The following is a 23,806-nucleotide window of genomic DNA, read 5'->3' on the forward strand; positions in this document are numbered from 1 at the left end:
CATTTTTTGTTTTTAAACCAGCTCAGGTTTGAAACACTAAAGTCGAGACGTCAAGAGACAATGATGAATACAAATCAAAACAAAACACACATGAAACTGGTGAATATGTGCATCCTTTTCACATCACATCAATTTTTCTTTGAGTACAGAGGTCACAGAGCAGAGAGAGGCTGTATGATGCAGATACACACAACATGAATGTGCATTGGCTAAGACTGCCAGTTGTTCCTGGCAACACCCATGTGTGAATGTGTGAATACATATAACCTACAACTGTTCCCTCAGGCCTCTGCTGTGAATAAGAAACTGTTAAGAGAACAGGTGCCACTTGAAACAAAGCCTATAAAATAACTTGATTTGGAAAATGTGGTAATAAAATAGAGATACAGAAACAAACACACACTTACAAATGTTTATGCCACTTCTGACACACTCTATTTGGTTACAGCCAAGATGAAAGGAATTGGGTTTGGGTCCCATGAGCAAGGCACTCAATGGTCATTGCTCCCTGGGGCGCAGAAAAGTGCTGCCCACTGCCCCTGCACCCGGCTTGTGTGTTTACTACTGGTGTGTAAAAATTATGGGTTAAATGCAGAGGTCAAATTCACTATCACTAATGCAAAAATAACACATTTTAATGTTTAGCTGCAGTAACAATACAGTGTGAAAGAAAAACACAGGGCTGACATAATTAAATAATTTATAATCAGCTACTAAATTAATCGGCATGTTGATTGACCAGTTTGTGTGTTCACTGATGAGAAGTTAACTGTTTTTAGCTTCTTGAATATGTTCTGGTTTATTTGCTCCTCTTCGACAGTAAACTGAGTTTCTTTGGTTTGTGAACAAAACAAGACATTTTAAGAAATTCACATACCTGGAGGTTTGAATCATATCCACTTTTATTTAAACAAGTACCACAATGTTACATCACTGTTCAACAGAATGTATGAATTGCATAAACAACTGTGTGCCTGCACATCCAAACATGTTTGCACATGCACAGTCCTACACTCTGAGGTCTCATCCACAACTGTGAACAGCTCAGGCTGTGCAAACTCTTTCATCCCCTGTCTGCATGTCATAATGCCAATTAAACATTTAAACTATATGGATTATTTTTCTGGCAAATTTTGCTCATGAGATTTAAACAAGAATCATTATGAACATTTCACACAGTGTTCCGGGTTACATAACTGCCCTTGGTGCCAGTTTCAACAGGGCAGCTGCAGGGTTCCGGTGCTGTTTGGCTTTGTGTGTGCTGTGAGATTAGTGTGTGTGTGTGGGGGGGGGGGGGGGGCACTGAGGGATTTAGTGACAGTCTAAACTGGGATTCTGGAACTGTGCCACAATGGCATTCAAGCTAAAGAACTAATGGTCTGAACGGGTAGAAGACACACACACAGCACATATCACACTTCAGTCAGTGTGACCTTTGAGTTTTCCACACCCCTTTTATGCATCATAGCAATTAACAGCTTAAGTACCTTATACCTGTGTTTGTGTTAATAATAATTTGACCTTTACGTCTGTGCCATTTAACTTTTTGTCTTACTTCTCAGTGATCGTTAACTTATTACATTGGTTTACTAACCAATTATACATGTGTTTGTTGCTGCATTTATAATTTGGTCTCTACATTGACACTCTGTGGTTGGTCGTCATGGTAATGAGTGTGTTTATATGCACATAAGATCAAGCTCACAGTGGCTGGTCAACATAGTGGAAAAGTCATTTGGTAATTCAGGTCTGTTAATGTCAGGCCATGGTAGTGAAACTGCAGCCCACATGTTGATTTAGAACATGTGTGTCAAACTCAAGGCCCGCAGGCCACATCCAGCCCGCCATACAATTGTGTTTGCCTTGCAAGATAATATGCTAAATCTTTATTGCACTTCTATTGACACACTAAGTAGTGCCACACATAAAGTTACCAAGGCCGTTAAAATAAACAAACAAATTAAATGTGGAGTACAACAAATTATTGGATACACGTGACTTCAGGCCTGTATGTATTGGAATACAGCAGAGGACATCATGTAAGACAGATGTTGAATCAGTTTTTAATTTCGGGCCCCACAGTAATTGAGTTTGACACTTCTGATTAAGAGTAAATGAAGTCAGGGCTCCTGAACAGCACAGTCATCAGTCATGAAAGCTGAGAGAGTGATAACACGTAGACCTGTAGCACACCAGTGTGTGTGGAGTCTACTAGAGCACTTACTGTACATCTCATTCAATTAAATGTACATTGATTACATGGAGGACACTAATGTGCAGTTCATTTAGCATGTAGCTGGATTACTGGTTGTCTGAGAGGAAGACCACAGTTGACCAGTTTGGGGAACTGTGTCTTGGAGATGGTGGTATGTTGTACTGTGGCACCACAGGGGACTGTCCTGGCCCCTTTCCTGTTCACACCGTTCACACCATACACATTGGACTTTATGTACAAGTCTGAGTCATGCCACATCCAAAAATACCCAGATGATACAGTGATTGTGGCATGTATCAGGAATGGACAGGAAGGACAGTACGGGCAGTTGACAAGGGACTTCACTGAAGGAAGCGACAGGAACTTCTAACTCCTGAATACATCAAAAAACACAGAGATGCTGGTGGATTATCACAGGTCTAAACCAGTGAAAATCCATGACGTGGACATTAAGATGGTGCAGTAAATATCTCTGTGTTAGATTTGTTCAAGCATTATTGGGTATTTTGCTTCTTTCTTGAATCAACCACTATTCATTGCTGTGTGATTTGTTTTTGTGAGCCGAGGGATAATTGAATTTCCCTAAGGGGATTAATAAAGTACTTACCACTTACGTATTACTCGGTCAGTCAGTCAGTCTGTCTATTCGTAAGTCAGTGGTGTAATGATTCCATGGGCCCTTTCAAGGTTGTAATGTTTTGAGAAAGCTTCTCATTTTGCTTTTCCTGTGTCTCAAGTCACAAGTTCTGTCATAAAACAATAACACCGTTCTCTGTTTACACAAACACAAGCACTACCTGTCTTTGTTTGCCTTCTCCACCCAACTTTGAGTTTGACTTGAAGCATTTTTTCAATAATGTTCAAAGCACTTGTTAAAGGGGTTCCATCAAAGGGAACTAACATAGTCTCCTGTATGAAACTTAAACAAAAGTTGTTGTTTTTTACTTTTAAGTACATTTGTGTCTTGGAGATCTTGATGTCAAGGTTAATTTAATTTAAAAAAAAAAAAAACTTGTCTCTGTTTACTTTTCAGTGTTTGCTGATGAACTTCTATGAAAAACTAGGTATTTATCAAATGTTTACACATAATAAGGAGCTAAATAGTTAAATTGTATTCTGTTTTAATCCTTTAGTATCTTGTATAAATACAAAAAATATCAATTAATATTTTTTTTACGAATGGAAAAAAAGCAACTGTGAACCGTTATCAAACATGAAATGGGGATAAAACTGTCTTGTGTTCGAGGAAAACCTGGATCCTAAGTCAGATGGCTGCTCACGTCACCAAGAGTTCCACCCCACAGTTTCTACACTGTCACATGATGTGTGTGATTTAATATCTGTCTGCGGGTAGATTACATCTGAGATCTATCACGTTACCAATGGGGGTGGTGATGTTGGCACACAGTACAAGTTTGACTTTGACTGTAACTTTGAGCCCAGACAAGCTGTGCACCTACTAAGAGTTATAATTTTTGACACATACAAATAAAAATACGACAGAACTTAATGTTTTCCTGCATCTGATTTGTCAGTTGTCAGACATTTGCACAAAACTCTCACTATGTAGTGCTACATGACATCTGACACCGTGAGACGTAACACAACTCACACATGTAGGTATCCTCACTGAGAGGACAGATTCAATCTGTAATCCTGAACATTTACTATAATGCAGTGTAAAATAAAGTAATTAATTTAACACCTGAATATGATGAAAGGCTCTATTACTGACTCACTGGGGAAGTGGACAAAATAGAGAGGTGAGGTTTATGTGATCCTGGAACAAGAATTAATGTTTTCTATTTATTTTAAATATGCATTAAATTCATTTTTACAATATAGAAGATAGTGGGCATATGTATTATATCTATGGTGTAATATTCATTTCCTGCATGCACCAAACGAGCAGGCAGAAGGTGAAGAGGTTGAACTGAGCAGCTGCAGCTGTTGCCTTGTCACCTGTCTCATCTCTTGTCGAGTGTTGTGTGGTGTTGGTTTTTTCCTTTTAGAAACTCACGCAGGGACAGAAGACCCCCTGCAACCAATCAAACGAGGGTCCCCCAAGTTCCGTCAGCCAATAGGGACAGGGTTTGTGGTATAAATACTAAAGTCCACCACCTGACAAAGTTGGGCAACCCTTACATTTGGTGGACAGGATCTGATCCCGGGATCTGTTACCTCTTTCTTTTCTCCTAAGCAGGTAAAAAGCCAAAAAAATCCTTCGGTCAGACTTTTTGATTATGGTGCATTCTTGACATAAGTATGGACAAAAACATCCATGACAAAACCTCATGAACAAAAAAATTGCTCTAAGAAGGGGAAATATTTTTTTTACCAAATATCTGTTATACAGATTCATCATAGCATTTTTGTCTTGGATTCCTCTAAAGCTTTGCACGTTTTTTTCCTTCATATGGAAACTACTTGAATCTACTTTGATCATTTTACCGTCAGTGAACTCTGTATCTTGCTTTTTTTCTTTTGAAAGACCTGAAACTTGTTTCTTGGATGTGGGTCGCACCTGTCAGCTGTAGTAATGGGTAGTGTCAATGTCACTCAGCTTTTGCTGATGTTAGCAGGACAGGTTTGAGGTGTGTCTCTTGTGAATAGTTTAGAAGCACTTCATTTAGACATGAGACGTGTGGAGCCATCTGTTAGCCATGCAAGCATTGACCTTTCAGTGTACCACACATGTAAAGAATGGTGGCTGCTGGTCGTAAATCTATTCTTGACCCCACAAATCTATTTTGGCTGACTGTGCAGCTGCAGCTCTGTGAATTCCAGTTTCCAGCACTTAGACATTTTCTTAAACTCATTTGACTGGATCATGAAGTCCTGAAAGTACGTGTGTAAGATCATATAACAAATAATTACCTTTTGACAAGGAATTAAATAGAAAAATAAAATGTAATTAATTGAATATTAATGAAACAAAAGTAAGTCATGTAAATGCATGTTTTTCTTATATTTTCAGTTTTAAAAAACTAGATGAAAGGTTGTTTGCTTCTCATACAAAAGTAACCACACTACATTTAATATTGTCTAGAGCTTAAGAAAGAATAATTCACCATTATCTGCTAAAGACTGTAACTCCCTGCAAAGTGGGGGCACAGTTACACTATTTATAAACTTTGCTGTGAAGGTGGGCTGGGGGTGGGGTTACGGCAGAGGGTCAGACAGAGATACATGTAGTGACAGCCAAAAGAAAGAAAGAAAGAAAGAAAATGAGGAAACGGTGTCTCCTCTTCACCAGAAGACTCATAGACAGACTCTTTGAAAAACTTGGTGAAATGCCAGATAAGACAAATGGTACATGTCATATGGTACTCATCAGATTACTATGTTGACATTTGATGAGATGTGAAAAATGTCCTCTAAATAACTCTACATGGTCTCTTTTTGTTGCCTCTTCTCAGACGGAGTAAGAATCGCAGCCATGGCAAAGAACTGTCATAACGACTACAAAATGAAGTTCACCCTGGACGAGGAGTTCCCCGACCTCTCCCTGCACAACAACCACATGGCCAAGGTATGAATCCTACTCAGATGTTGCCTATTCATTGCTGCACACATACCAAACCACAGGTGCCAGTGACATTTAGCAGTAGACATTATTTTCATCCCTGCACTACATTTTACCTCAGCCAACTTTTTTGTGGACAAATTATAATAAAGCTCAGATCTGAGTGCTAAGATACATTGCGTTGTCATTCAGAAGTTTGGAGTCATGTGACTGTGAAAACACTGACCTGTACACTGTTATCTGCTCTAGGTGCTGACCAAGGACATCTATGGCAAGCTGAGGGGCAAATCCACCCCCAGTGGCTTTACCGTGGATGATGTCATCCAGACTGGTGTTGACAACCCTGGTAAGAACAAGAGAGTCAAAAGATTAGAGACAGCATGAGTTAGAGAGACTTCAAATAACTGAGTTATACACTGAGAAACACTACACTTACATCTATTTCAAGGCTACATTATGAGGTGGCATGTCAATCAAATGTAACCTTCTTCCGAATCTTCTCTCCTTTTTGCCAGGTCACCCCTTCATCATGACCGTGGGCTGCGTTGCTGGTGATGAGGAGTCCTATGAGTACTTCAAGGAGCTGCTGGACCCCATCATCTCCGACCGTCATGCTGGATACAAACCCACCGACAAGCACAGGACCGACCTGAACTTCGAGCACCTGAAGGTTAGGAGAGTACAAATGCATAATAGTGCTGTTTTAGAAGAACCCTGGCACACTGGCCTGTTTTACCCACATTACAAGTCTTCTATTGACAGAAGTAAGCAGGTTAAAACACTCTAAACCAGAGTTTAAAACAATGGCTACATTACACACAATAATGAAGATGCTTTTTTATATTGTGTGTAATGTAGCCATTGTTTTGTGTTAGGGTTAGTATAAAATAAGGGCTTCTCCATCAGCCTGATTTTATGCACATTTTAGATTTGACCTGAACTTTTAATTTTGCTTATCGTAAACTAAACTGAATATTTGCTTAACAGCAAAGGATAGAAAAACATATAAATGGACACATTCGTTTACTGGATTAGAGTTAAAATTTGCAATACACCTGGGATCAGGGTGGAGACACATGTTGTGTTTTTCATTCTCTTTCAGGGTGGTGATGACCTGGACCCCAACTATGTGTTGTCCAGCCGTGTCCGTACTGGCCGCAGCATCAAGGGATTCACCCTGCCCCCCCACAACAGCCGTGGCGAGCGCAGAGCCATTGAGAAGCTGTCCATTGAGGGTGATTATCTGACTAGTTTTTTTACAAGCAGCACAAATGTAATGTACTATGCAAGTGTTGGAAGCTGACCTTCCTTTGGTCTTTCCTCTCAGCCTTGGCCAGCCTGGAGGGTGAGTTCAAGGGAAAGTACTACCCCCTGGATGGTATGACTGATGCTGAGCAGGAGCAGCTGATCGCTGACCACTTCCTGTTTGACAAGCCTGTGTCCCCCCTGCTGACCTGCGCTGGTATGGCCCGCGACTGGCCCGATGGCAGAGGCATCTGGTGAGGAGCACAGATACACATTGACAGTAAAATCTGATTTTGTGGTCCAAAAGTATGTAAACACATATGCACACACCATTTTGAAAAGAAAAAAAACCACACACATACAGTACATCTGAGGTAAAATGTTCCATCTGGCCTTTTAAGACTTTCAGTCTGCCATAGACCTAACAGGAAAATCTAGATTATTCATGTTTTCCACCACCTGTCAAAATGTTTCATGACTACCACAGCTCCCTGCCCTTTAACCCACCCCTACTGGGGAAAAGCATCCTGTTAATTTACTACTGTGCGGCTCAGTGGGTCATATCATTTACATCTCAAAGTTTATCTTTATTTGCTAATTATTTGTATACAACTTTGCCTCACCCAGGCACAACGACAGCAAGAGCTTCCTGGTCTGGGTGAACGAGGAGGACCACCTGCGTGTCATCTCAATGCAGAAGGGAGGCAACATGAAGGAGGTCTTCAGACGCTTCTGCGTTGGCCTGCAGAAGGTAAAGCATGGAAACACAAAATTCTACATGTGTCAATGCAAGTTTTCATTCTGTGACCAAACATTATTTTAATATTTATAATTTACATTTATTTACACTTTGGTGGACAGATTGAAGAGATCTTCAAGAAGCACAACCATGGTTTCAGTTGGAATGAGCATTTGGGCTACATCCTGACCTGCCCCTCCAACTTGGGAACTGGTCTGCGTGGTGGTGTGCACGTCAAGCTTGCCAAGCTCAGCACACATGCCAAGTTCGAGGAGATCCTGACCAGGCTGCGTCTGCAGAAGCGTGGCACAGGTATCAGAAACAAGTCGATATCATGGATCAATCTCAGACTAATATTTTCAGAGAAGCTCTGAGAGATGTGGTGTTAGATTTTATGATATAAATCAGATGGAAGTGAAGCATTATCTACAAACTCTGTCATTAAAATGTTTTAGATTTTAGGAAAAATGTTTCCAGTCGAAAGACCAGATATAAACAATGCAATCAAAATATCTCTCCAGTTATTCATAACACAAGGACATGTTTTTAAGATGGAAAACAGGCAAACTATTCAGCCACTATAGTGAGAACTTGGATCACATCAGAGGAGGACAGCGTTTATGTTACCAAGAAAGTTTCAAGAAAAGCACTATAATTTTTTTACACTGGAACATGTCTTACCCCCTGGCGTTAAGTTCAATCAATGTAGCAGGTCTGTCTCCAGAGATGATATTTACATTAAAGGATGTGAGTTATTTCTCCTCACACTGCCTGTCCTGACTCCGGATCTACTCTTCTCTTTCCCCTCTAGGTGGTGTGGACACAGCCTCCGTGGGTGGTGTGTTTGACATCTCCAATGCTGACCGTCTGGGCTCCTCTGAGGTGGAGCAGGTCCAGATGGTGGTTGATGGTGTCAAGCTGATGGTTGAGATGGAGAAGAAGCTGGAGAAGGGAGAGTCCATTGATGACATGATCCCCGCCCAGAAGTAAAGTGGACAGACAACCAGTGACTGAATAACTGTCTGTGTTTATATTTTTATTTATAAAAAAAAATGAACAGGTAGCCTTCAAACTGGCTACTTTCTGCTTATTTCTGTCAAGAAGACACTCCTCTTTTCTCTCCACTCCTTTCTTTCTTACTCACCTGTTAACCTCACTCACCTTTTCCTTTCCTGTTGTTTTTTTGACTCATCCTTCTGAGTTACTATCACTGTCATCATCTCTCACCCCATCTTCTTTGTAACATCCTGGGATCAATCCATGCATAGTCTGGTCGTGGCTATGTACACCAAAATCATTTTTTTTTTGGTTGTAAACTATAACTGGACAATTAAAATTTGCCCCATGTAACAATCAAACCTTATTTCTCATGTTTTCTTTATGGGAAACAACAGTTTCTCTTCGTTTTGCAAACTTTCAATGGACACACAATGGACACACAATTCAGTGATACACAATATCACTGTTTGGAAACCACATCAAACACATATCTATAAAAAGTACAGACATGAATTAAGAAAGAAGTTGAAAGTCTTTATTTTGAGTCACACATCACTTCCTTGGAGACATGCAGGATTGCAGGTCGATCATTTCTATCATTTCACCCCATAAGTTAAATTTTGTTGATAACAGCGACAGCTTCAAACACACTATACAAAGCAAGGCCTGAACTGTATCTAGAGACAGGTTCACAGAGTGAGGCCCAGTTGTACACAAAAACAGAAATTTCAAAAACTAGTCCTAATCACAGCTTCACATTTTCAGACAGTGGTGGTGGAAATCTCGCACGAGACAGATAAACGTGTATATCTTGCGGCCGTCACTGCTGCAATATTATACTTTTAAATTCCCCACAGTAGTGGTGCTGCATTCTTTGCAAACGCACGTTTTACTTGCTTGGTTTTCAAAGGTAATGACCTAAGTACAACAACCTAGTCAGTGTCAACGTAGCACTTGGTGGACACTTTTTTTTCTCTCTTGAATCTTGGTTGATTTGTTCTGTGCTGAACGGAAATTATTTTTCTTTTTTAAAAAAAAAAAGAAAAAAAAAAAAGGTAATAATTAAATTAAATTCCCAAATGTCACTCAAGGTTATATTCCTGTCAGGAACAACTGCCTCACCACTGCACACCTTGCATACTTTTCAATAATACATGAGACAGAAGTCTGATTAACAGTCTTAAAACTCCTACAGTAATAATGGCATCCGATTGGTCAACAGTCATAAACCTATCATCAGTGCGGGTGAGGGTAAAAATCTACAGTTAATATATGTATATCAACAGTCGATCCTTTTTTACAACTTTGTGACATCAACAGAATTAAATGGTGCCTTTAATTGGAAACCATCAACTCAGCTGATTTTAACTTCTTTTTAATGCTGTAGATTTGGTTCTCTCTGGAGGGTGAACGATGTAAAGAGGCCATTATAGGCACATTCATGAAAATACAGGCATCCAGTGTCTGTTTTTAATTTAACTGGACACCAGGACTTTAAATGTGTGAAACAATGTGATTTTTAAAAATGTAATAAAAGAAAAATGCAGAACACTGCCACAATAGAACAATGTGATACAAACTAAAAAGCAAAAAAAAAAGAAAAGTGCAAAATGATTTTCAACATATTAGTAATATCAAAAATTTAAAAAAGCGCCATGTCAAATCTAAATCAAAGTTTTTCAAGTCTTAATTCTTGGCTTTAAATTTGTTTTGCACTTCACCTGAGGAAAGTGATGGCATTCAGACAGGCGAGGGAGTGCAGGTATGCCACAGTGCTGCAATCAGAATTACAAGAACATCAGTGAGAAGATAATTTTTTACTTTTTGGAAATGAACCAAAGTGGCCAACAATTTAAATCTTTATTTTCAAAGTGAATCAGTCTTTGTTTTTTTGAACTGGCCTTGTTTTTTTTGTTTTAGTATTAGTGTTATAAATAACCATCACACCAAATAAAAATCTGTTATAAAAAAAGCCATGCCATTTGACCAGTAATCACATGCACCAACTGCATTTGATGAGAAATTTAGATTTTCAAACCTCAGTGGCAGAGAAAAATTACTTTTGATATGTGCTAAAAAAATCTTTTTGTGATCGAGTTCAAATTATTGTTAGCTTGAATAAACCATTCAAAAGGCAATTGTCTTATAATAATGGATCGATATTGGCTGACAAAATTTGCATTTGAAATTTTGAAACTACTGAGTGAAGACTTTACTACGTAAAAAAGGTGGTGATTTTTTTTTTGTTTGTGTACTTCCAGATAGAAATGCATGTAAAATTCACAGAGCTGAGACATTAGGTTGTAGTAATAATAATAATAATGATAAGACATTTTTTGTACTGTCTTGTTCAAAATATATCCATGAACAAATCCTAGGACTAAGCTAGGCATAAATAATTGGGTTTTCACATTTTCTTTCATTTTGGGTTCTGCATCTATTGGCAGCTTAAAGGCTAACCGGCAGAGAGGACATTTAACCCTCACTCATAAAATATGTGATGTCTGCTTCCAAAAGATGTCAAACATCAGCCCAATTTAAGCATTAAAGAAAGAAAATAAACTTAATACACAAAATGAAAAAAAAATTAAATAGCAGCTCTTCAAGGAATGATGACAAATGTGGTACAAGAAATAACAATGTCAAAAACAATAAATTTCAGTCTCCATCATTCTCAGCACCACCATCCTGATCATCGCCAATATGAAATCGAAGAATAGAAACAGACAGTTTGACTCCATGGGTTCACGTAATATGGAGGTGGGGACATGTTTAAGCAGGGGTTATAAGTGACTGACATCTCCAAGGTCAAGGGTCATGAAAAATCTGCCAATGGTTTTCTAAGAGTGTCTGTTCATCCGTTGTTTGGCTGCATTTGGTGGCATCAGAGGAAGAGGGTCTTTGGAGGAGGCGAGGCATCGCTAGCTTCATCAGATTAGGTGGAGCTGAGGGAGGAGGAGGAGGTGACAATGCTGTGTGATTCATTGTTCCTCCTCCTCCTTACTTTTTCATCAACGTTTCCTGACTGCCATTAATCCTGCCCCGCCTCCTGTCGCCCTCAGAGCTCCAGCTCCTTGGACACTTTGGTGGCAATATCTCTAAAGGCTAACGGTGCCCCCCACAGGCGCTTGAACCTCACACCGCTGCTCTGGCCCAGCCCGCTGGGCAGCTGGCAGACCTCGGCCTCAAAGGCCACCCGGGCCCCGGCTGCTCCATGAGTGCAGGACAGGAGGAAAGGCCCAGCCAGGTGGACCTGGCAGCCACAGCCCTGCGCCGCCTCACGCAGTGCTAGCACCACCTCGGCCGGGTCGCGGGCGCTCCGCACTCTCACATCCCATCCGCATCGGGGGGTCCGGGGCTCGGCCGCCTTCTGATGCCCAGATAGATGGCGACTGGATGAGGGGGGAAGGGAAGGAAGAGGCAAATGGGGAATGGAAAAAGTTGATTTGGATGATCATTTGTGGTGTTTCCAAATGAAAGATTAGATGAACAAAAGGGGGGGGGGGGGGGGGGGAGAGGGGAGAGAGGGGATCATTTATATGTAGGAGCATGAATGAAGAGATTTAAGGACAAAAGAGTTAATGTAAAGGTATTTGATTAAAATGGATGTGTGAACAGACAAATGTATGCAAGGTTATGTTTGGTTTGTATAGTTGTATATGAGTATGAGTGCGTAAATGATTAGAAGAAAGGAAGAAGAATAATATATCATACATCACTGTATTTCTACATCTACATACCAATGTCCACATACATGATTATGTATTCTACTTGTCTATTGTCACAGTGTATTTACAAGGTCAAAAGGATTTGAACACCACCACAACACAACTGTAACCCTGTGCTGGGATTAATACTTTATGATGAAATATGTTCTATAAAATACCTCTCACTTTTGTAATGGGTAGTTTTTCTACCATAATCTGTTTGGGGAGGGGGGGTGTACACAACAACATAATAATAATTATTATATATATATATATATATATATATATATATATATATATATATATATATATATATTAAGATAAGACATTACAGTATTGTCTACCACAGGGAGCAATGATCAGCATCTACAGTCACAGCACCTAGTGTTACCCTGGTTTACCTGCAGACTGGAGAAGCTGAGGCTGAGAGAAAGTACACAAGATGTTTAGTTACACACCGACGACCTCATACTAACCCTGAAATACTGTCATAAGATTACAATACATTATAGCTCGCTAAATGATGTTATCTACAGGCCATTGGCTTCACAAGGCTTGATGGATGAATTTGTTTATTTGTTGTATGTAGGTTAATGACTAAAAAGTGTTAATTTGTTCTTTGTGTATTTTTGCATGTTTGCACCACGTGAGACGGAAAAATGTAATTAAGTGTCCACATGTGAGTTGTATGCTTCAGGATCTGTGCCTGATAAGTATCTCTGTTCCTTTAGTGGCTCACAAAGAACACTGAGACTCCATGAAGATGCCTGGACTGAAAACACTTCTTTATCTTTATAAATACATCATCATTTATACTTAAAGTGCATGTTGGCCAACATATACACAAACCCAAGTATTTCTGCTTCAATTGTCTTTGTCCAACTTTACAAAAAAGCTGTTGACACATACATTTACATATTCATCAAATAATTAAATTACTGTGGTGGTCAAACTTCATAGGATGTAAATCCTTACTCACCTTGTGACCGGAGATCTGCTGATTCGCTCAGGTTCGTCTGTGACCCTCAAGAAGGAGACAAACATGTGTGTGTTAGGGATCAACTGGCCAAGAACGTTCCCACACCAACCCCTCCCACCACACCAACCCCTCCCATCACACCCTCCTTTAATTCAACAGACATTTCGTTAATGTAATCTAAATCTAAATCTAAATCATAGATGGGTCCACCTACACTCATCACATTGGATGGACGCAAAACACAGACAAGTGAAAGCAAATCAACAAAACAAAAGAACACGGATCAACACGTGTAAAAGAGAGTGATTCCAGAGCAAGTCTGGATAGACTTCATAAACAAACACAGTGTGTGTGTTGCAACAGTGTCCAGTCATGAGTCACACACACACACAAATGTATACAAAAAGACAACAAACAACACACAAAACAATCAGGACACAGCATATGTCACAAGTGTAGTCTTTTACTGTACTTTTGCTGACAAATTTAAATTGTTAATTTCTCTGTTATTCTATAACTTATTGAGTAATTTCACAATATCACACACAAACACAGTAAGTGGGCTCATGGCTGTTGTGGGGTGCTTTAAATGTAATAGAATAGAATAGTGGTTATGTTTGAGGTTCATGATTGCACTTCCATTTCATGGTCACTAGGGGCTACTGTTGCCTTTTAATAAGTGAACCAGGGGCTTTGTTTCCACCAACCTGGCAACCTGATGTCTATTCCTGGAAGTGGAGGTGGCCTGGACAAGCTAGCAGTGACAGTTCATTGTGAAATTTTCTTTCTTTTTCCTGTAAATTAAACCTACTCCATCCATCACCACCCTGGCTCTGACACTGGAGCTGTTGCAGCACAGTAGCTTTAATTAGATCTAAATACATGTTAAGACTGAGTGACTCAGGTTTTTGACTGCATCACATTTCTAAAAGAGCAGGGAGAGATCACTGCTAATCCATGCTGAAATTCACTAAGATAAACATCAGCATTAATGTGTGAGTGCTATTCAGAAATATCTAGAGGGGAATTCCTGGTTCTGTTGGGAAAATTCTACTCTATTCTACTTGTAGACACCATTATATTGTTTAAAAAAACAAAACAAAAACAAACTATGACACATAAAAACTGAGGGGAAAGTTTTTCCAAGGGCTTGTTAAATGAAGAGTGAAGATTGACTTAATTTGAGCCTCTGGCTGTCTATGAACTGCACATTATGTATGACAGTGTGGCATAAAGTCTGAAGTCTGAGAGCAGAGAGAGAGACAGGACAAGCTGAAAGTGAGGCTCTGAGAGAAAGACGAGCAGGAAGAAACAGAAGTGAAGAAGAAGAAGAACCGACAGACAGAAACAGGGTGAAAGACAGACTGAAACAATAGCAGCATAACAAAACAATGGCTTTGTATCTTGAGGGAGAGCTGTGTAAGATCCTGGTCTAAGAGAAGGATAAATCCTGGTTACATAACTAATCCTGATTTAAAATGGCAGTGATGCTGGGTCAGTTAGTCAGGATGACTGGTGTAGTCTGAGGCGTTTCTTACAATCATCTGTCTTTACTGAGGGCTCAGACATGCCGAGTACTCTGAATGTCACAAGTTCAAGACTGTGATGATGCAGATTCATATTGTTTAACACCTACACATAGTTCACTGAGACATGAGACCTTCCAAATTCAACTAGACCTAGTTGTAAAGGGCAGTGTTTTCCCAACGTGACCTATGGTGTGCATCGACTGTTGTAACTTTAACTTTCTTTACTATTGATCATCATATTCCTGCTACTTTCACGCTGTGAATGTGACGGGTGACACAATCTGACTTGATATCACTCATCAGTCAATATTTCCTATGAACAGAATATCTTTTACAGAGTTGGGAGTTTAACTGACAATCAAAAAACATTATCACTGCAACTTTCAAATATACTTACAAAACAGTGAGAGAAGAACCATTTACTATTTTTTGCTGTCTTATGCAATCTAATCCTTCTTGAGCTATCAATTTCCTAACTTTTTCAGAAAGACATCTGGATACAGATCGTGGCTTCAAAGTAAAAGCTAATGTCACATGCCATGTACTTACACTACATTCTTTCATCATTAAATGGGGCCAATGCTGGCTTGAGAAACACATTCTCCTCTCTGAATTTGAAGGACTGATTTCAAAATTGACTTTTTAAACTCTGTAGACTGTTGATATTTGGCCAAATAGGGAAAATAGTGGGAATATTTGCATTAAACATTATATAACAGTACCAGTACTTTATTTGAACTATGAGTTGTTTGTGCTCTCCCTCTCTTCTCTTCTTCACACAACCCCCACCCAACCCTTCCTGCTAGTCTTGGATCCTGTGCTCCCAGAGATCCCACAATCCTTGTGCAGTGTCGCGGATGTGTTAACAGCATGGGGAAAACATATGGTGATGATTACTTGACTCAGACTAGTACAGTTGAGCTGCTATAAATTCACATGCTCAAGGGAAAAAACAAACACATTTTATCCTGTGTGACTATGTGACTACTAATTTCGACAACACCTACATTAGCTAATAGGGAGCATTCCCATTATAGCCAAGACATGCATTAACATCTGCTGCTGTACAATTGCGAAAAGATCTAAAATGTGTAAAACAATGAACCAAGCCCTCCCCGTTATTCCAGAAAACCAATACTCTTATATGTATTGAGAGAAGCAGATAATGGTGCTATGCCCCCTACAACCTTTAATGAGAAGTAAAGCATGAAGCCCAGACACAAGCAGTGCAGACAGACAGATGGACAGACAGAGACCCGACTGACAGCTGATTAGAGACACGGTTGAGAGATAAAGCTGCTCTACAGGAAAAACAAAGTGGAAATTCATTTGTAAATGAATTTGTAAACACAATCTGTGAAATCTGACTTTGCGTAATAGATGTTTTATAGATATGCTATCAATATCACAAAGAGGAGAAAGAAAACCTTGATTAGAAGACCGACTCTTTTAACAGTAGCGGCTATTTGTTCACTACAGACATTTTTATTTATTAATAGTTTCAAAAATCCACTGTGTAAAAAGTGATATGCACGTCTACAAAAAGTAAGAAAATTGAATTATTTTGGATTACATTCAGCTTTGTTTAAGACATGGATTTGTGGGGGCATCATTTCAATAAGCGTATGAAACATCACAACATTTATTTCAATCCACAGTTGCCTTCACTTCTGCCACAATCTTGTACTGCATTTATGATAGAGTTGGACTGTTGTGTTAAGTCTTCTCCAGCTAATCCCAGTCCAGGTAAATGTCTGGACTCTGTGCTGATCAAGCCATATGTGAAAAAGATGTCTCATGCTCCCTGAACCACACTTACACAATATGAGCATGATGCTTCCTGGAATATGCCTGAGAAATCCCTGGTCATTCAGAGTATCCAAGTTATCAGCTGACCAAGTGAAGCAACCCAAGATCATAACACTGCCCACTGATTATGTATGTGGCGGCAATGTATATAGCAATAAATGATTGTGATGATATTAAATTATACATACTGTGATGGATCTTTTCCCCTCTCCTATTAATAAACAATATTAACAATCTTTGAGCTTGAGTCTCTTCTAGATGGAAATTTTTTTTGCTTTTTTAAGATAAACTACTGGAAAACACATTTTATGTGGAAAGTGTGGCGAAATAAAGGTTTTCCAATTCACGGTGGTTTCAGTACAGTTGCAGTTTTCCTGGAGCAAGATATCTGCGGGCTGTATTTAACTCAACCAGTGATTTTAATGTCTGCCTGTAGAGAAGCTTCACCTTAGATAAATGTTTGTATCACCAAACTCCAACGTTTAACAGACAGTGAGTGAGGAGTAGAGGGGATAACGGTGCACTGACAAGCAGGCAGGCAGGCAGGCAGGCAGACAGACAGACAGACAGACAGACAGACAGACAGACAGACGCAGCCAGAAAACATGGGAAAGGAAGACTTACTAACTGTTTTTGTCCCCTGTGGGAGGGTGCAGCCCGACATGGACTTGTTTGAGCTCTGACGTTTAGTAGGGTCAAGATTGACCCTATAGGAGCAAAGAGGAAGAAGAGAAGGAGATGAAGAGAGGATGAGAGGAATGGTAAAATAACAGCAGAGAGTCAGAGACAATGAAAACAAATTTAAAAAAGCAAGTGAAGCGGTAAACATAACAGATAAGGGTCAAGAAGAAGCAAAGGTAGAGGAGGCAGATAAAATTAAATCAAACAGTGTACTGTAGTTCCGGAAAAGGGACAAAAATTGGCACAACTGGCAAGGAAAAGCAAAACTTGTTATTGAATCAAACAATCAAACAAACAAACAAAGAGGTAAAGCAACAATAAGCAGCCAAGAAGAACTAACTGTGAAAGACAGGCTTTAGGTCTCCTGACCAGCAGACCTGGGTCAAACAGGTTTTTATTAGTTTTCACCAAATTATACAATTGAGTCTTCATGACAGAAACAAAGTAGTACAGGTTACACATGTGGATTAAAACTTCACAAAAGTTCAACTGCACAGATGTGATTGTTTTATTGAGACAGGACAGAAATTGACACAGCTTTGGAAATAAGCGGTCAGCAGCCAGCCATCACCACCCACTGAAGCTTCTGGTTTCCATTGCCAAAGGACCACTCAGGGCTCTATTTCAATGATATAAGTTTGTGGTCTAAAGCACACGGCACAAATGCTTTTGGGACATGGTCCAATACACTTTTGCTTGTTGGAAAAGGGGGGCAGCTGTGCCAGACACATGTTTCAAAAGATTCGTACTTAGTCTCTTAATTAATCATGGGTTTGTTTTGGGCGTAACATTTATTAAACCAATCAGCGTGACACCTCCCATTCTTTTTAGAAGCCAAGTTTGCACCTTAGCAGATTGCTGGAGGAAAGAAACAGATTCACTTCCCACACAGAGTCCTAAGGCCTCCATACATGGGGCTCCAAGTTCTACAATGCAAGATATCCAGCACCTCAGTGCAGACTGATTTCTAATGGCACAAGTTGTCAGAAGGAGGTAGTGCAATGGACATAAACCCTATAGCTGCTGGCAAATATGACAACAAAGAATAATGTCTAAACATAATTAGACCCAGGTCTGAGATTCAGAAGGACAGAGTCTGATGGTTTCTGGAAAGCTTTATTATTAGAGAAGGTTGGTGTGTTAGTATTGTTAAGGAAGAGAAGGTGAGAAGCAGCACTGTTTGCTTAATGATCTTTGTGAACAGACTTATATAAGCAAAGGAGCTACATTGTCCAGTTAAAGGCCGGCTATAACTTGACAAAAATGTACAAGAACACAAACAACCCTTGAACACACTTGCACATTTCTGAATGAGCCACAAACCCACAAGTATAACTTTATCATCTGTTGTTTCTCAATTTTTATCAGTTATCTTCCATCCTCTTCATTATTCACCTCAATACGAAAAGCAAAACGTATTTCCTTTTATGAAAATCTATCAGCTGAGGCGATATAGAAACGTTCCATTCTATCATTGCCTACTATTCTCCCAGCTTCTCCCCTTACCTGCGAGTCAACTTAGAGGTGATTTTGCTCAGCAGGTTGCTTGTGGCTCGGGTCCTGGCATGGGACAGTGGACTGGCATCGTGGGATGGTGTGGGGGAAGCTGGAGGAGCATGGGAGGGAGGCCGGCGGTCCCTAATTTGCCCTCCATGGAAAGTGCTTCTTATTGTGGATCCCCTGGAGAGGCGGGACGTGGGTGTGGAGGATGAAGAGGAGGCCCCAGTGGCACCAGCAATGCTGTGGGTGGAGGGTGAGGCAGGGGGAAGGCGGTGGGATAAGGTACTAAAGGGAAGGAGGAGAAAAACAAAGGAGAGTTGGTCAGTTACTGTCAAAATAATTTTGATCAGACAATGCAAGAACTCAGCAGAAATCACAGAATAAAAATGTGCTGGGTGGAGTAACTTTACATTTTAGACTGTTCCAGTTTGTGTTACACTTTAGTTGCAGAAGGTGGGTGTACATCAATACACACTTCTTCTGCTTCTGAGTTCAACGGAGTTCAGATTTAATAGGTTTGAAGACAGTGCTTTTCTAATAAATAATGCAACTTTAATATGCCCCTTAAATAATAAAAGGAAAAAGTATATTTACCACATGGCTAATGTAGAATGTATGTGTGTAAAGAATTGTGCCATTTGATTTTAAGATTACAAAGAAGAGTAAGACAATTAATAACCACAGTGAACCACAGAGTGAAAGTGCAATAGTTGCTCCTCACATCACGATCACCAGTCTTTTCTTTCTAATCTTTGACAAACTGAGGCGAAATGCTCTCTCTTTCTCCACACTGATCTCTTCCCATCTTTCTGCATGCCCTCCAACTTCTCATCCAGATGTGATCTGTTCCTCCAGCACTTACGTTGTCATTCCTCTGCATGCATGCATACAGACACACACCTCCATCCCTGACTTTATGGCTGGTGGCCTCAGGCTGATTTTCATAATGCTCCAGATAACACCCACACACAGGGTTCGAGTGGGGCAGAACCATTAGATGGGTTAGATGGGTTGCAGCACAGCCGTCGTGGAGCAAAATCATTTAATGTCAGTGTAAACTAGCTTCCTGCTGTTGTGCAACTCCTAACCCCCCAAACCTTCCAAACATTTTAGGCAAAAGTCAGAGAGGGAGGAAAAGAGAACTGAGGGGCAGATGAAGAGAACAGTGGGGAAAATGTGGAGAGATAGGACGAAGAGAAAAGAGATTGGATTGGTTCCAAATGTGAAAAAAGTGAAGAAAGGTTGAGATAAACTAATGATGTTGACTTTTTGCTCGTACAAAGAACTCCTGAGATTACAGTATTTCCATAGCATGGATCAATGTAGTTAAATAAGTTTGCAAGAGAACCTGTATATTTCATATGATCATCATATGGTTAACCATAGTAACACAGATAATCAGGTAATTAATGCTCGTAATGCTCTGACCATGACAACCCTGTGTCATAACAACAGATAGTTGCTACTGGGTACAAGAACAACCACGCTCATACAAACATAAACCCACTCCTGCACAGTTTAAACCCTTTATCCTGTCTGAGGAGATAAAATGTCTGAGTCACTCTCTGTGCAACAAAAGAGAAGCAGGTGGAACCAGTCTTTATAAATCAACACCTCATTATGAACTTATTAATACAAACTATATACTATGAATAAGAGAAGAAATGGGTTTGCACTGTGGTGTTTATATTATGGCTCAATAGCAGCCTTTCTATTTGGATTGTGCATGTTCTCCATATTGGATTTAGTGTGAGTTGATTGAGAAATTCAGCACACGTACAGAGCTGTGAGGAAAATTGTGCCCTCAAAGCTGTGGCTCATAATAAGAATCACCATCACATCGGCCAAAACTGTGAAAGATGTCCCACAACAGCTTTGAGTGGGGATTTTTGTCATCATACATACAGTAAGACAATTAACAGACACATATGCTCACCTGTTTTCTTTGCCATTTTGCAGCAGTGGATGTCTATCAGTGCCGGATCGGTCTGTACAGACGTACGTGTTTCTTCGAGTCATGGCATTAGCAGGAATGTTATTCTGGAGAAAGAATTGTGCTAATGAATAAATTATGTCCTGAATATTTGACAATCTTCATGTGGTGAATGATTGATGTTTACACTATAACGTACACTCTATAGGTTAATCAGACCATCAGACAGTTTTTAATTCATGAAAGAAATTAATTTGACACAAACTGAAAACAAAAACGTTCCTGGCTTCCCTGTTAGACCTCAAACAATCACAAGTTCTAATGCACAGAACATTTAAAGAGTTAATTTCAGGTTAATCTGACTTTGGGTTTTTAACTCTATAACTTCCATCAACTCTGACACTAATGTTACTGCACAACTACTGGAAGAATCAGTTATCAGTTATTCATCTCATATAACATTTGTTTTATATTTAGCTCTTCTCTTATCTTTGGATGGTAACATTTGCAGGCTCCATACTATCTGTGTCAGTGTGGCCTCAGTGTGCTGTAATCTGAGGAAATGGGATTAGGAGCACTGTGAGGGTGTGTGCCATCTGTACATTGAATTGATAGGGGATTAAATGTACAGAATAGTTACACTTACTGTGGTTGAGTTAACTTCTTTGCGGCGGTCTGGTATCTCTGCCTTATTTGGGTTATGAGCGGAGCTAACCATGGGGCTAGAGGGGGTTGGGATGCTACGGGACCCAACAGTATTGGTGCTTGGCTTGCGGATTGACAATCGCTCTTCTTTGAGCCCTGCACCTTCACCTACACCACTAGGACTCCGTTTGGGGTACGTTGTCCCTGGAACAGCTGGACCACCTGAGAAGGAAGGAACATGGCTTTCTGTCACCCTTTCAAGATTTCAGAATTGATCTAACACTGTGACAAAACACACTAATTCTCACTGTGTCATTGATATCTGAAATTTGCCTTACAGAAGTCAGAATGTCGTCTCTGGCGATGGTATGTCGAGGCGCTGCGCTGTGCCTTATGACCAGTGGAGGAGGATGGTGCAGCGGAAGAGGAAGAGGAAGTGGAGTGTTTGCTGGTACCATTGGTGATGGTGCTGGGCCGGACTCGAGCTAGACTCAGACTGCTGCCAGTCCTAGATTCACTGCCATCAGGCTGAGATCCAGACATACAGATAAAACAAATAAAAACATAAAATATAAATGGATTAGTTTATCAAATCATACATTCACATTTGTAGATAAAAGTAGCAGCCAGGCAGTAAAAATACAGGGCAGAACTCATAAATCCTCACCTATGTACTTTATTTATGAAGGAGTGAAGAATAGACTAAGTATCTGCTTTAAATTTGATATGACAAAAAACAAATGACAAATCAACATATCACAACCAGTCGAAGGCAGCTAATATATTCTCCTCCTTTTTCAGCTGTAAATTAATAAGAATCCCTGACAATGAACTCTTCAATATCTCTTCATATAGTCATAACTTTCCTTCCAAGAAAAGTCCCTCCAGGAATTTGCATATTAAACCAATTAGCCCAATCACCACAACTTTCCCGCAACTTTGACCAGTTTTCTGCAAGTCATCATGACAGAGGCTGTTTCATCAGTCATCATTGATCAGCCTTTCTCAAATGGTGGGTCGGGACAAAAAGTGGGTCACAACATTGGACAATACAATGTTGCCTTCAACTGCTCCTCTCTCCTCTTTTCAGACACATTGAGCTGCAGGACAATCATCAAAGCCAGGGAGTTCACATTGATTTTATATTGTAGGAAAAAAAAAACTCAACTTTCTTTGGAAATTCTTTGCTTAAATACACCACAACATGCACAGCACCTTTTTGAAAAAACTGCCACCAAATCAGGCATTTTTGGTCACAACAATCAGCCCAAAAAATCCTGGAAAGACTGATTTAAGTACTAAGCTTATCTGACCAAAATAACACCATTGAGTATGTAACCATGACATGTCATTTGCATAATTCACCTGATTACAAAGAGTCAAAAAACAAACCACCTAAAAGAAAGTTGCTTTATTCACCTCACTCTTGCGCCCCAGCAGCAGGTATGTGGCAGTGACCTCATTGTATTTCTGATTGACCAGAGAATCTCTGACCTCTTCTCTGGTGAAGCCCATTCCAACCATCACATCTGGAGCAAAAAAAAATCATAAAATCAGATAAGAAAATGGAACAGCTTTGGAAACTCATTTCACTCAATATTATCGATGATTAAAAATGATCGCAAGAAGGTTTGCATTTCTTACCAATGCGACTGGAATCATTCATGTCCTCTGCAGGCTCCGAGTGGGGCTTCAGGTCATCGCCATCATAGCCGTTATTTATCCACTTATCTTTCATAATTTGCTGGTGAAAAAAAAGAGAGAAGCCTTGACAAATACAGTAAAGAAAAAAATATGTTTGTCTTTGGGTAGAGGTAATGCAAGTGGATTTCTAGATTCAGTTGTTCACGGTTTGTGTACTTTTATACTATTACTCTACTGCATGTAACAAATCAGTACATGTTTGCGTTTTTTGTGAAGTTTCATGCTCACCTCCAGTGAGCAGCGCTTGGCAGGATTGAGAACCAGGAAGCGGCGAATAATTCCCTCACAGTCCGTAGACATGTAGAAAGGCACCCGATATTTTCCCCTCAAAACACGCTCCCGCAGCTCCTGAACCCAACACACATTGATACACTGAGTTTCAACTAGAGGGACTCTAAATAAATGAAAGATCAGGCCTTGGCAATATTATTTAAATCATATGATATGTGTGTGGGTGTGACTCCGCCTATCACCCTATGTCAGCTGAGATTGGCACGACATGACCCTCATGTGGAGGATAAAGCGGTGGAAAATGGATGGATGGATGGATATATGATTTTACATTACCATGACTTTTTTTCAACAATAAGAAAAT

At 39.9% G+C, this 23,806-nt stretch overlaps 2 protein-coding genes across 5 annotated transcripts in view; one reads left to right on the forward strand and one right to left on the reverse strand.

Annotated features, from left to right (window-relative positions):
• Positions 1-4,315: 4,315 nt before the first annotated feature.
• Positions 4,316-9,083, forward strand: ckmb (creatine kinase, muscle b). The gene is made up of 9 exons (XM_058634731.1): positions 4,316-4,418; positions 5,635-5,747; positions 5,991-6,087; positions 6,257-6,411; positions 6,844-6,976; positions 7,069-7,240; positions 7,614-7,737; positions 7,848-8,037; positions 8,537-9,083. The coding sequence occupies exons 2-9, from the start codon at positions 5,655-5,657 to the stop codon at positions 8,713-8,715; spliced, it is 1,143 nt and encodes a 380-aa protein (XP_058490714.1). The 5' UTR covers positions 4,316-4,418; positions 5,635-5,654; the 3' UTR covers positions 8,716-9,083.
• mark4b (MAP/microtubule affinity-regulating kinase 4b) overlaps positions 8,753-23,806 on the reverse strand; it is a 40,842-nt gene continuing 25,788 nt past the window's right edge. The window contains exons 9-18 of one of the 4 annotated variants that reach the window (XM_058634727.1): positions 23,440-23,559; positions 23,152-23,251; positions 22,927-23,036; positions 21,846-22,035; positions 21,509-21,729; positions 20,866-20,969; positions 18,936-19,214; positions 17,373-17,455; positions 13,411-13,447; positions 8,753-12,116 (exon numbers count right to left, since the gene is read on the reverse strand). In XM_058634727.1, coding sequence (XP_058490710.1) covers positions 11,783-12,116; positions 13,411-13,447; positions 17,373-17,455; positions 18,936-19,214; positions 20,866-20,969; positions 21,509-21,729; positions 21,846-22,035; positions 22,927-23,036; positions 23,152-23,251; positions 23,440-23,559 — 1,578 coding nt within the window. In that variant the 3' untranslated portion in view covers positions 8,753-11,782. Of the gene's footprint in view, positions 12,117-13,410; positions 13,456-17,372; positions 17,456-18,935; positions 19,215-20,865; positions 20,970-21,508; positions 21,730-21,845; positions 22,036-22,926; positions 23,037-23,151; positions 23,252-23,439; positions 23,560-23,806 lie in introns of all 4 variants that reach the window. The other 3 variants (XM_058634729.1, XM_058634728.1, XM_058634730.1) reach the window with 3 other exon arrangements.

The sequence above is a fragment of the Solea solea genome, chromosome 7 (genome assembly GCF_958295425.1).
Source record: "Solea solea chromosome 7, fSolSol10.1, whole genome shotgun sequence".
Classification (NCBI taxonomy): Eukaryota; Metazoa; Chordata; class Actinopteri; order Pleuronectiformes; family Soleidae; genus Solea; species Solea solea.

Excerpts from the sequence above, each read along its gene's own strand:
- ckmb (XM_058634731.1), top strand. The coding sequence starts at position 5,655 with ATGGCAAAGAACTGTCATAACGACTACAAAATGAAGTTCACCCTGGAC. Across the intron at positions 6,977-7,068 it reads TGAGAAGCTGTCCATTGAGG|CCTTGGCCAGCCTGGAGGGT; the intron begins GTGATTATCTGA and ends CTTTCCTCTCAG. Across the intron at positions 7,738-7,847 it reads TCTGCGTTGGCCTGCAGAAG|ATTGAAGAGATCTTCAAGAA; the intron begins GTAAAGCATGGA and ends TTTGGTGGACAG.